Here is a 13,882-nt window from a genome sequence, read left to right as displayed (position 1 = left end):
AACTTGGTACCGTCGTCGAAATCTGTCAGGTAACCGGACACTTTGAGTTTTTTCCGAAATACAGCGTTGTAAATTGTTGGATCATTGACCATCGCGGTCAATGTTTCCAATATTGGTACATAGTAGTAGAAAGCGTCTTTATGTTCATTGTCTTTTTGAAGTGCAATAGGTATTGAAGAGACAAAACTGTAATGCTCGCGATAAAACTTTTTTCGCATGTAAGGTGATCGAAATAGTCCCATAGGTCCGAACATGATATCGAAGATATTGCAGAAATTTCGTTCTAAATGATGTGAATTGTTATTTTTTTGTTCGTTGATTCCGTAACCGATCGATAAGCAGAAATTTTTGAAGCTATTTGTTTGAACCGAAACAGCTTCCCCCAACGCCACTACTACTTCCTGTATTGCGGATTCTGTCACATGTTTTTTTGATAACAGTTTGAGAAATAGGTTTCCGAAAATGTTACATATGTTCTCGTTAGTTTTATAAAAGGTGTTTAGTGGATTTGGAGACTCTGAACATGCATTCAACGAACAAGATTCATTTAACTGGAGAAAGTCCAACTGTGGAACGGAGGTCTGTTTCAATAAACTTTCATCACTATCTATTCGGATGTTTCCGTTCCGGTGGAAGTACATGTTGTGAATTCGCATACTGTTTACAGTTACGAAAGGTTTTTTGCATATGCAACCAAACGGACAAAACACGGGTTGACCGGATTTCAGATGTTTCGTCATATGTTTGGCCATCAACTTTACACTGTCTTCAACGGAATTACACGACGAGACGGAGCAACGGAAAGTACGTTGAAGTTTTATTTCAACATGTCGTTGTCTAAGATGTTTTTTAAAAGACTCGAAAGATCGGCAACGTACTGCACACTCCGAAATCGGGCATTCAAAATATCGTTGATATTTATGCACTCGCATATGGTAAATAAAATGTTCTAAATCTTTGAAAACAGTCACACAAAACTTACAACTTATTTCAATTGACATTATTTCCGCACAGAACACTACAAATTATAAACAGATGGATAAAAGTCGACGTGCAATTTATCGCGGCAGCCATTTGTTTTGTTTATGAAATTTCAATGAATGTTGTTTTGATTTTACATGTCGGTTGAAAATTACAGTTCCGATTATGAGAAATTCAAGAACTCAACATTGTTTTTAAACTAGCAATTGAAAATTTAAATGTGCTGTACAATTAAGCAAAAAACAATATAAATTCACATGTATTTTGATGCTCTAATTATGTACATTATTTTGCGCTTAAATTTCAATTCAATTGTTGATTACATAAATGTATATTTACGAGTTTAATTATATACATGGCGTTTAAATTTAAAATTTTTTTTCTGTGTGGTATGATTGATATGAGAAAGGCATTATTACACCACTAGGTGGATTAAAACAGTTTTTCATTGAAAAACACTTGTGGCGTAGTTTGCTCTGATTTTGCACTTTCGAGTAGAAGTGCAATTTTTTATGGTGTTTTATTGTCATTTTTTCAATGAAAATCGCCATTAGAAACATTGCTAAGCTGCATGAAAATCTGCCCGATAAACTCCCGAATACGAAGTCGGATATAAATAAAACTGAATAACATGAATAAATTGCTTCAAAAGCTACCAGATAAACTGCTCGAAAAGAACTTTCTCGTCAAAAATGAACGTCGAACAAGTTTCTAACAATAAAAATTGGTTAGGGAGGCAATATGCAGCTGTGGCCGAACATCACCGAAACAGTAAACAAGAAAGTATACCATGTAGAATGCCTCAAGAAACGATTGTTATCATTTCCACGCTGCCATGACGCTCCCTCGCTATTCTGGCGTGATTTAGCATCTTGTCACTACGCCAAAGATGTTTTCACGGAACGACCGAAATCAGCATTTTCGCGAAAAATTTAGTTGATTTGCTGATTTTAGTTAGTTATTTTTTGAGACAATTAAAAAAATCTTACTTTTGCTGATTTAGATTTTTTATTCTCATTCCCTTTATAATAATAAAATATTTGTTGAAATGACTATTTTTTTTAGTTGAATTCACAAATAAACGTGCTGTCATTTCTTAGCTAAGGCACATTTCATTTCCATTCAACTAATTTTTTAGTTGAATTGAAGAAATAAAATGTTGTTTTCAACCAATATGAATGGTTGAATTGGCTTCTGCAATCTGCAGCTATATGGTGCCCTGTCACCGAAACGGTAACACCGTAATGACTACTAGCCACTAGATGGCACACTACTGCCGAAAAAATTTCAGACGCGGTTGTCATTTCTATATTGGCAGGTATAAATACGATGATGTATTGGAGAAAAAGACATAAACGAAACATAAACATCATTTTCAATTTTTTTCTTCTAAATCACTGTTTTCTTCATGCTCACTGAAAACTTTGAGCACTCGGAAAACAAAAACCGAATACAAGTAGTACACCGGACGGCGCAGCTCGGAAGGTTTGAAGATACAAAAAAACTTCATCACAATTAGAGTGCAACATTCGAAATTCACTTCACTGTTCCGCGTAAAAACATTATTACGCACAATCGCTTCAAGTGCGCACAAATTCTGAATAAATACGATTTCCACTAACAGTTTACGACATTTTTACATATCGGTTTAGAAATTTAAATAAAGATATATCGAACACATGCGAAAAACATCAAAACAATTTTCAAGCAGTTTCAATAAGACTGTCCTTTTTAGCTTTTTAAAGGATTGTTTTGCTTTGACACTTCTCATGAGTTTTTGGCTAATAAACTTGTTAATAATACCCATTTCAGTTTTGTTTTCTTTGTGCTGTCCTTCAGTAATGATGGTGATAGATAAATAGAAACAATTTTTCTGATTTTAATAACAAAATTAGTTGTCAATGAGAATTTCGTGTTGGATTGAAATATTGCTGGTTTGTGTCCAGGATATTCACCAACTGAACACATTCTCTAAAAATAAGAGTTTTTTCAGTAAAGTAAATTCTCAATTTTAACTAATTTTATAGTTATTTTGGAAATTTTGTTGTTAAAATCAACTAATTCAAAAACAGTAATACGAATTAGGCGCAGAGCTAATTTCGGTCGTTCCGTGTTGGAATGGTATAAAGCGAATGGAGTTCATGTTGTGCCGTAAGAGTTGAATCTACCTAGCTTCCCAAAGTTGTGACCTATCGAGCGGTATTAGCTCAATATAAACAGCAAGCTACAATCATAGAAAAATTTCGAAAATCTTGACCAAAAGCAGATAAATAGGTTTCAGAGCAGTCTGCAAAGACCGTAATGACTGGAGTAAACTCAAAAGTTTCATAGTATCTTCATGTAGCCTAATTAAGTAGGTGTAATTAGTTTTAAGATGACTTATAATGAACAGATTCGTCCTGTCCAGATTTTTTCGCGAACAAGCCTTACTCTTATGTAAATTTAACACAACACACAACTTTCTAGGTATATTTGATACAACGTCTAATGCGGTGCAAATAATTGTAATTACTGGTCATTTCAGAAAGGACATAGAAAAACTGCACAAATAAGTCGAAGAAGAAACCATTGGAAAATCATATGTTTGTTGAACAAATGAATATTTTTGACTTGGGAAGCACTCATTCATTTTTGTAGGTCGAATTTCCTCGTCGGTTCAATAAATTAGAATACAGTGACAAGGCCAGCATTCGAACAAAATCTTAAGAAAAACATAAATCCAAGTAGCTCATGTGATTTGTTGTTGGTCGAAAGCTGTCAAAATGTCTGTACCCGAATCGGTTCGGTTCGTGTGGTGTGGAAGGAAAATGTTGGTTGGAGGAAAATGTTTCAACTACTACTGCTACAAAGTTCTACCGACACACAGCTACCCAAGACAGCCTGTCTGCAACTGTGCAGAGCGATTTACGTAGGTGTTTTCGTGCAGCCCGCAAGAAAATGCGATCGACAATCGGACAACTACGATCATCGCGGTTCAGTTTTCTCGCGCCTGTACTGATCCTCACATACATCTTTCGGCTCAAGATTTTTCCTCCTTAGAACGTGCCCGGTTGAATCTCTTATCACCCCTTACTCGATCAGCGGTGGTGTGTAAAATTGTTCTTTTATTTCATAAGTTTTATTTTTTAGTGAAGATCCGGGATAATACCGGAAAAAAATAGTTTTTTTTCTTTGTTTCCGAATAAGTGCCAGTTGACAAGTAAGGAATTTTCTTTCCTTGTTCGCAGGGAACCACGGTTCTGGGACAACCGCAGAGAAAACAAGTCATCGGTCAAACCTTCATCCCCCTGCCGGTGTTCACGGATTACGTCCGGGGACTGGCGGAAAGTACCTTCAGGTAAGTGAACTGACCCAAATACTTCAGTTTTTCCTTATTTCTATTTTATTTTTTTGTCGAAACCGGAATGATTGATGACTACTCCGCAGTCTAGTGCGTAATCGCGCAGTGAAACGCATGCACGGTATAAGTGTATTAGTCTTACCGGTGCGTTAAAAATAGCCATCCCGCGATGGAGACGCGCAATACTTTCTGTCGGGAAATCATGTCGCAAAACGGCCACACGGAGCCGACTCCGTCGATCGTGACCGACTGGCCACAGGGAAAACGGAGGATTTTCGCCGTGAGAATCTTTGTCTCGCGTTGTTCGCCCCATTCGCTGGGTCGTTGTTTCGGCTAATTGGGAAAAGATTTTCGGCTTGACGAACTAAAAATAACACCGGCCAGGAGACGAACCGGCGGAATTTGGCGTAAAGCAGAGCGAAGGCGTTTTTTTTTTTCAACTTTTTTTTCGGTGTGCACTTTGTCTGCACGACTGCGCGTCGACCGTCCACCTCCAAGGAACCTGCAGTCGGCGGCGGCGGTGCAGAAATACTGCAAACAGGAAGCGATTATTTCTTTTTAAAGAAAATGATCTGTTGATATTTACATGGGTCTTGGGTGTGCCAAAAACGTCAGTCGATAAGTGAGCCGTTTCTGGTGTGGACATTTCTATCATCTGATTTGGATGGTTGACGTAGAATAAATTAATTTGTTTCTTTTAAACTAAATAATACATTTTGTTCGGGTATAAAAATCAATTGTTGTTGGTAGCTTTTAAAAGTGGGAGATAAATTAATCGGTTCTGTTTAGGGCCTCAACCATCTATTAAAAAAAATATGATGTTTTCCTTCTTTTGGTATAATTAAATCGACGCACAGTGAGAAAAAAAAACCAGGAAACCACCATAGAAATCGGGAACCATGGAAAAGGGCAACAAACAAGAGTGTTTCTTATGTAAAAAAATCCAAGAAATTCAATGGAATGGTTTTTAATGGCCGGCCGAACCGCCATCCTACCCGTTTTACCCCAAATGCCCAGCAGTTTTAGGGTTTTCTGAGGTATTTGTTCTGTAACTTGAAAAGAAATCGAGTGCGGTCTACTGAAATAGCTTGATTTTATGTAAAAATGTCTGGAGAATCGAATGGAAGAGTGTACACTGCCCGAACGAAACGTTTTGGTAGCTATTTTACCTCATTTCCTCCATTTTATGGTATTTTATTGTAAATCGGTCATAAATCATGGTAAAACTTATTGGAAGTTTGCTAAATCTAGCTTATCTTATAGAAAAAAGTCTGTAGAATCGAATGTCAAAACTTATACTGACCGCACGAAACGTTTTGGTGAATGGTCTGCTCGCATAGGCGTTGTTGATTTTTTGTTGTTGTCATTGTTGCTGTTATTATTGTTGAAGTTAGCTTGAGTGTTATTGTAATTGATGTTATCCTTTTTGTTCAGTTGAAGATGTTTTTCGCGCAGTTTCAGTGCATGGTTTACCGTAGTGTGCCGGTTGTTAATAAAATTGACATGTAATCCGCTGATCGTCGTAGGTAACCGGCGTTTTACAAGGATACCACCCGCCCTGACCACAATTGATGTAAGATGGAATTGCCTAGATACAAAGGGAAAAAAATCCGCCACACTTCGCTTTCGATGGAAATAATTTGTCCATGCTGCGACATATTTTTTCGAACGTAATGATCACTGAACTGCGGGGGAAAGTCATGTACACGCACTTCTAAGGCAACGTTGTCATACTCGACACTGTGCACCTCGTTGTTAACCGAAGCGAATGCAATTGGATCTTGTTCACGGTAAACATAATATGCAATGCTTTAAATGCATTGTTGACCTGTTTTTCACATACATATTAGGATTTTTATTTTGTTTGAGGAATTTTGGTTCATTGAATGCATTGTTCATTTTCATAGCTGGCAGATTTATTGTTCTCGTTGCAACAAGTAATAGTGTTAGCTGAGTATTTGTTGATGTTTTCGACTTTTGTTGGAGATGTCGAAATCTGAACGACAAAAATCAGGTCAAACATTCTGGAAGTAGAAAAGCTTCAGATAGAATTTCTTCATACTTTCAAGAAAAAATACGGATAAAATTATTCGTCACGGTTTCGAAGAAATTCTCGAATTTTTCCTGTAACACGGCTCATTAGGCGGCGCACACCTTTTTCGTCCATCGTTATAGCTATCTTATTCCACCGGGTCGTCATCTGATTGATGTCTTTGACAACCTTTCCCTTTACCTTGAGTCTCCTCTTCATGATTGCCCAGTATTTCTCAATAGGGCGGAACTGGGGGCAGTTGGGTGGGTTAAGGTTTTTCGGAACAAACTGGATCCCTTGCTCTGCATACCATTCTTGAACGACTTTGCTGTAATGACAGCTTGCCAAATCTGGCCAAAACATTACGGGATGGTCGTGGGATCGAATGAACGGCAAAATTCGTTTTTGGAGACACTCTTTATGGTATAGTTCCGATGTCATTGTCTTATTTGTAACGAAAACTTTCGTTTTTTTTTGCCACAACTGCAAATGCCTTGCCAAATCATTAATTTTCTTGCAAATTTGTCGGCAAAAACAAATTTAAATTTGGCTGGAACATCCCCCCGAGCCGTTGACAAGTAAAATTTTTTAACCTGGGATTTGCCCGAAGTCAGCCTTGAGGCTTCATCGTCCATCAGAAGACACCTGTCGAACTTGGTCAGCACCTGGTCATATAGTTTCCGAGCACGAATTTTGACCACACTATTTTGTTATATGGTCCGATTTGGCTGTTTGCTAGCTCGATACGACTTGATTCCTTCCCGGAGTCGAGTTCTCCTCACGGTACTATGGGCAGCACCAAACAGATTTTGATTCCTCGTAATCGTCTTCAAAATCTTACCACGCAGTTTCCGGTCGACTGTTCCACTCCGACGATTGGCTTGAGGCTTCCGAATCGTCGTCAATGTTTCCTTATATCGTTTGATAACCATATGGTATTTCTGGGCAATTACAGCTGTTTCGTTAGCCTGGATGCAGACCACAATGGATTTTCCAAATAACTGTGCATAATTTTCCCTTCTTTCGACTTCCATGTTGATTGTTTACAAAGTACAATCGATTTGCGGAATGTCAAAAATCATACGTGAAGCTGACAAAATTCCCGACACGTGGGCGTCAAAAACTTCCGAATCCGTCCACCAGAAGCGCCAAAATATGAGCAAAAGTTTGTTCCAATTCTAAATGAAGCAAGCTTTACTCTCTTTTGCTATACAATGGGTCTAATGATTCACGTGTACAAAAATGTCGATGACTACAACGAATGAGGTTCAATGCGAGTAATCCTAAGACAAAAAAAAATGTCAGTCAGGGAAAAATCTCACTGCATTAAGGCGAAGCTAAGCTAACACAAGGAAACATTTTTGAGCACTAAATCAATTTAATGGTATAACTGCCCCGCATTGACGAAACTACGTAAATCCGGGTTTTTGGACCTCCATGCCTAGTTGAATCTGTTTGTGGGGAGCTAAAATTGAAGAATATTTTATCATTTCTCACCCATTGTGGTAAGGAGCTATAATCAGAACCAGAGATGCCCATCTCCTCTGTGTGACGAAGATTATTTTGTAAGGCTGTGTAACTATCGTATGAAACCTAATTAAAGTGAGAACATATAAATGTAATTGAAACACACTGTTGTGATCAAGACAGCTACAAGAACATTACAAACTACACTTTTTGGCAACTATTTATTTCTACTAAAGCTGAAATTTTGCACAGTCATTAGACATGTTTCGTGTTTTACATTTCGCGTTCGACTCATCATTGCCTTAGCAGATTATGTTGGACTACTAATGCCACCTGGTGGAACAATTGAATAATTTTGCGGTTTCCATTGTATTTTCAACTATAATCTCAAAATCTCTATTTTTTCCAGAGGATCCAGGTACAATCTGCTGAAGCACAACTGCAACACCTTCAGCGAAGACCTGTGCCAGTTTCTGTGCGGGGTCGGTATTCCGAAGTACATTCTCGATCTGCCGCAGGAGTTCCTGTCGACCCCGTTAGGGCAGAACCTACTGCCGCTCATTGAAAGCTTGGGTTCGGGTGGTGACCCGACCAGTAACTTCCAGTACGAATCCGACTTTACCGGTGGTTTCGCTAGCAGTGGTAGAGCAGAAAGTCCGGGATACGAACAGCTCAACAGTCAAATCGAGCAAGCTCGGCAGCAGTCACAGGAGCTGAACGAACGGCGGAACAAGATACGCGATAAGATCGATAAGAATACTAAAAAGAAAGAGAAAAAGTCCAAAAAGGACCGGAATCCGACCGACAGCGATCAGAATTCGGCTGCAGAAATGTCTGAGAGTGAAGCCGACACGCAGAATGGCCTGAATGGCGTCAATGGTTCGATTCCACCCGAAATGCTGCCATCGGAGAAGGCCCTGAAGGAGGAAGAAGCTGAAAGGTTGGCCGAGGAGGAGCGCAAGAAGAATCGCGAGCAACCGATTATTTTTAAGGAAGTTGATGTATGATGAGTTTGTTTGGTGCGTTTGAATGTGATAGCTAATAATAATAGAAATCAATTTCCTTTATAGCCCAAACTGGAACTGGAATGCTTGGTAAATTTGGTGGACGGCAAACTTTCGGAAGAGGAGCAAATAGCAGTGGACGAACTGCACCAGTATCTGCTGCTGGGCGAAGGAGCATGGGCACTAGGCGACGGCTTTCTGGTGTTTGTCGGGCGAATGTTGCGGGACAACTCGCTCTCCACGGAAGTACGTGTCCATCTGCTGCGTGCGCTGGCGAATGCAGCTCTAAAGGATGACATCATTCTGCTACTGCACCAGGACCGGCGTGAACACGTACTGATGAACTTTGCCCAGGACATCGACAAGCATCCTCCGGAAGAGCAGCAAGCGCTGGCTCTTTTTGTAAGTAGCGGAGAAAGCGCGCGAAAAAAAAACTTATTCCTTCACTAAACGTCGTTTCAGATGTGTAACCTATTCGAAAATGACAATGCTTCCGAGTGGCTGCTGTACATCTCAGAGTGGTCGTACAACAATCAAACTACGTCCAACATTCGCGCCTCGACAAAGGTAGCAGTGCACTGTTTGTTGTCAGCTTGTCCACGACTAAAGGACATCGGGACCGCGCTGGTCTACAACCTGGCAACCAAAGAAGTCAAAACCGTAGTATTCGACGACGTAGCGGTTGAGCTGTCGATGGCGCTGCTGCAGTTCTTCAACTCGGAACCAACCGAGGAGCACCTCTTCCGAACGATGAAAGCATTGGCCAAGTTTACTTTGGTAAATATATTTTTAACTCTGTGTTTCATTGGTGATTAAAACAACAATCTGTTTGTTTCCGACAGGTTTCGCCGGACGTTCCACAGTTCATACAGATGATTGGCCCACATCCGAAGACATTGAGGGGTAGAAGTGAACGAATCAACGAACTGATTGATCAAATTTCCAAAAAGGTTCGTTGAAAATCGTATTAAATGGGAATACCAGTCACCTTTTGCACGAAAAAAAATGTATGTACAAAGCCATACTAAGCAAAATATAAAAGGAAAACGTAAACTGAGAAAGAAACGAAGAAAAATTTGCATTTTCATCGCAATTATGTGCTTTTTTCTGAATTCGACGAATTTACTGAAGAAGAAAATGGTCACAATAATACAGCTCTCGATTCAATTTTAAAGTCTATCGATATAGTGAACGTAAGGAGGAAGATTTTTGTAAACAAGCAGTTTGACTTGACTAAAATTTGAAGTAATCAATTATACAAATAAATAAAATATAATAATTGAAAAAAAAGCCTGACTCTTAATTTCTCCATCATTCGTTGCTCAGTAATGGTAATGTTTGACGCGTTCGCGATGGTGTCGTGGTCAACTCTGCAAGAATCGACTAATTTTACGTTTCGTCTTAGACTCATCAGTGCGTAGCAGTTTATGTTGAACTGCTACCACCACCTGATATAAACCGCTAAGCAGACGTAAAGTTAATGCTACTTGCAAAACACTTGTCTAATGTCTAAATTGACGTCTCGGAAGAAGCAAATTTCGGCTTGCTAGCCATATAGATTGTGGTAATATGAAGGGAAAGGAAAAAAATGGTACGCATGGTACACTGTACTAGCCTATGGCGGTTTCCATGAAGAAATCTCGCTTGGAAAGATCGGTTTCAAATATTCTTCCAGTGCCCAACGAATATTTTTAAACCATTGCATTTCGAAATTTTTCTGGCAAAAAAAATCACAGCAAGCTAAAGTCCGTATCTACCGTCACTCAACTGACTTCATACCCAGTAAATCCAAACATCGGACGCATCGTGCAAGAAAGCTTTTGATTGCGTTTCGAGCTTACATAGTGTATCGGTAGAACAAAAGAGTGAAGAAATACCAAAGCAGAGAGCGGATGTCTGATACTCAGGGGATGGGATATATCGGGGTTGGATTTCCAACTCCGAACATAGGGCCTGAGTTTTTCTGGCCCTAAGAGGCGAATGACCTTAAGGTTAAAGCCTCTATGATCGAAACAAAAGAATGTATTTCACACCCTATCCGGGAGACGTCGGCTCGAAAATGGCTTGTTTGATGTTCCTTCGCTCTGTTCCTATAGCGATATATAATGTAAACATAAAACTTTTTAGGTCGACGCGGTTGATGCAAATGGTGCAGAATTGTCCGATGGCGAGCCGATCGAAGCGCTACGATCGGACCCATATCGTGCTCAATCGGTCCGATAATCGGACCGATGATCGGACTTATACGGGTCGACAAACTTCTCTGGGTAGTTCTTGTTTGTCGATAGAAATCCGAATCGCGTTCTAAACGAATGCGATTCTGATTTCTTTCAGAGAAAAGTCGGGTGGGTAATGTCAGTGAATAACTAGATAACGTGAATACTGTTATGCTTTTCCACACTTCGGAAACTTTTACTTTAGTTTGAGCGAATTCTATACCTATTTATTATAAAAAAACCTGTTTTAATCCACCTAGTGGTGTAATGATGCCTTTCTCATGTACATATAATATTGTGGTATTCTATTCAAAAAATTTTTCTTCGATTTTTGAAAGAAACCAAGTGATTGTTTATGCATAACATACAGAACAAAACAGTGCTTAAGAGAACGACACTTCCGGCACCGGAACCCGAGAACCGGTATAATCGAAGTCGGTTCGTACGGCCACCAACTAACATGACACACAAACTCTTCTAGTACGCACCCTATAACTCAGGATTCGGAAGTCGAATCCGGATGAAATTCAGGAATTTCGTATAGGATCAGAAGACCTTTCATTTGAATCTAAGTTTGTGGAAATCGGTCAAATCACTCGCTTAGAAAAGTGAGTGAGATCCATTTTGGTATATATGACCACTATTTTCGGTACTTCCGGAACCGGATACCGGGAACCAGGATAGCCGGAATCGGTTTGTTTAGTTGCCTACTGATAATGACTATCGATTTGTGTAGTTTTGAGACCAGTTTAGAAAAATTTTTACGTGTTTTGTATCGCCGGTTTAAGTGACGGTGTACAATATTGAACACACTTTACCCTATAATTCCGGAACCGGAAGTCGGATCCGGATGAAATTCAGGAATTCCGTATGGGACCACGAGACCTTTCATTTGAATCCTAGTTTGTCAAAATCGGTTCAGCCATCTCCGAGAAAACCTAGTGAGATTATTTGACACATACACACACACAGACATTGCTCAGCTCGATGAACTGAGTCGAATGGTATATGACACAATTTTCACTGGTCGGTTTTTCAGGTGATTGCATAACCTTTCTATATGAGAAAGGCAAAAAGTAATCAAACATAATAGAAATACATTTGTCATTATTTTCATGATACTATAAGTAAAATGATGGCGACGGCCGACTTATAGCATGTAAAAAAGGCGAGTAGGTAATGTCAGATACATAACTGTGGGACGTGAATATAACTAAAACTGACATGCAACTTTCACACTTCGAATATCAATATTCATTTGTTAGTTCAGAACATCAATTATCGTTAGTTATTTGATTGATTGTGTGAATTTTGCAACTTCACTGCTCTGCTTCCCGAATGGTAACGGTGCATCTATACTAAAGTATGAATTAATAACGACGAATCTCGGTTGATTTTTCAAATGGCCGTATGAGCAAGCGACAGTTTCTCTTTGTGATATAATTATAGAGTTTTTCTTGAATTTTACTGTTCTGTTTGAAATTCGAAGGGATAGAGAGAGTTGGCATCACTGGGAGTGCGATGCGGTGTGGTTAAAAATTTGGTTGAAACAGTTATTCTGAGTGGCAGTGCAGGTGTGGCAAGTGTGTGTTTTGATATAATATTGTTTCGCGAATCTAAGATGCTCAAGCGGCGGATACTGTGAATTTGCCGCCCCAAAATTCAACGATGTTAACCTGTTAACCAATCGAAGCGCCGTCTGCATGTCATTGTCGGTGTTGTCGGATTTCTATGGAATGTGTGAAGATTTACAGGTCGATCGTGTCGTTCAGACTGAAGGTCTAGGGATGGTCTGCAGCGGACCCATTCGCGAGTGTTTTTATTTTATTATTTCAGTGGTCGTGTTTCATCTCGCGTTGCTGACAGCAGAGCGAACAGGAGAAAAGGGATACCGGTGAGATCGTTCCTTGGAGATATTTTATATTTTTCTTACTTATTATATTTCTCCTGAGTATCGAAAATCAGGTTTTGTTGAGATCATATTGTTTACGAAAACATATCCGGATCTCTTTCCCTCCCTACTAACAAATCTCCTATCCCGTGATGCTCGTGGAGATACAGTGGTACTCGCGGTCTCTAGAAACAACGAGTATCGGACTAACATTCTTTCCTTTCCCTTAGTAGCACAGCCTTTGGTCGTAGCCAGCGTCGTTATTGATCATTTAATAAAAAGTTAGGAGTGAGTGGGTATGCACAGTGAAAATGATTTGCTTCTCCCAAGCTTTATTTTCTTGGTTCATTGTACATTTCCACTCATTCGGTCAATCACGAAGTGTAACTACGGGCGATCTACTTCAGCTCAGCTCTGTTTGAAATTCGAAGATTTCGGGCATCATTTTATACAAAGAGTTGTGTGATAAACTTGTTTGAAAACCATCTTGATCTTGATGTAGAACTATATTGAAATACATTGATTTTTCAATTAATAAAACGGTACTCTTAGATTATCACTTAGTTTTGCCTTCAAAGTGTATTGAAAAACAAAAAAAAACTGTCATTCAACTTTATATTCAATTTCGTGCTCCAACACAAAGAAATAATAAAGAAACACTTTTGTCAGTATCTGCCGAGTAATACAAATAAATTTAAGCAAAAGATAATTTGTCCTTCTCTATGCAGGTGAGTAGTGGTTGAACTGAACAGATCGAAACTGAGGGTTAAATGTATTTTTAAATACATCGTTTATTTAGACCCGACTTTAACCTAATTATGATTGTTCGCTGGGTATTGGTTAAATATCTTAAAATATCATTTCAATGACATAACTACATATTCATTGAAAAACTCTACCAATTTTTTAATATACTCTTTCCTAAGCAGTCCCGAACCTGACGTATATAGA

The 13,882-nt window shown here is 39.1% G+C and overlaps 1 protein-coding gene across 4 annotated transcripts in view; it reads left to right on the top strand.

Moving 5' to 3' along the window:
• Window positions 1-10,092, top strand: part of LOC131426236 (uncharacterized) — a 38,427-nt gene extending 28,335 nt beyond the window's left edge. For all 4 annotated transcript variants that reach the window (XM_058588816.1, XM_058588814.1, XM_058588815.1 and 1 more), the window contains 5 exons: window positions 4,209-4,318; window positions 8,230-8,821; window positions 8,891-9,226; window positions 9,287-9,601; window positions 9,667-10,092. In XM_058588816.1, the coding sequence (XP_058444799.1) occupies window positions 4,209-4,318; window positions 8,230-8,821; window positions 8,891-9,226; window positions 9,287-9,601; window positions 9,667-9,783 (1,470 nt within the window). In that variant the 3' untranslated portion in view covers window positions 9,784-10,092. The remainder of the gene's footprint in view (window positions 1-4,208; window positions 4,319-8,229; window positions 8,822-8,890; window positions 9,227-9,286; window positions 9,602-9,666) is intronic.
• The last annotated feature ends 3,790 nt before the right edge of the window (window positions 10,093-13,882 follow it).

This window comes from Malaya genurostris, chromosome 1 (genome assembly GCF_030247185.1).
Source record: "Malaya genurostris strain Urasoe2022 chromosome 1, Malgen_1.1, whole genome shotgun sequence".
Taxonomy (NCBI): domain Eukaryota; kingdom Metazoa; phylum Arthropoda; class Insecta; order Diptera; family Culicidae; genus Malaya; species Malaya genurostris.
This window is presented reverse-complemented; position numbering and strand designations above follow the sequence as displayed.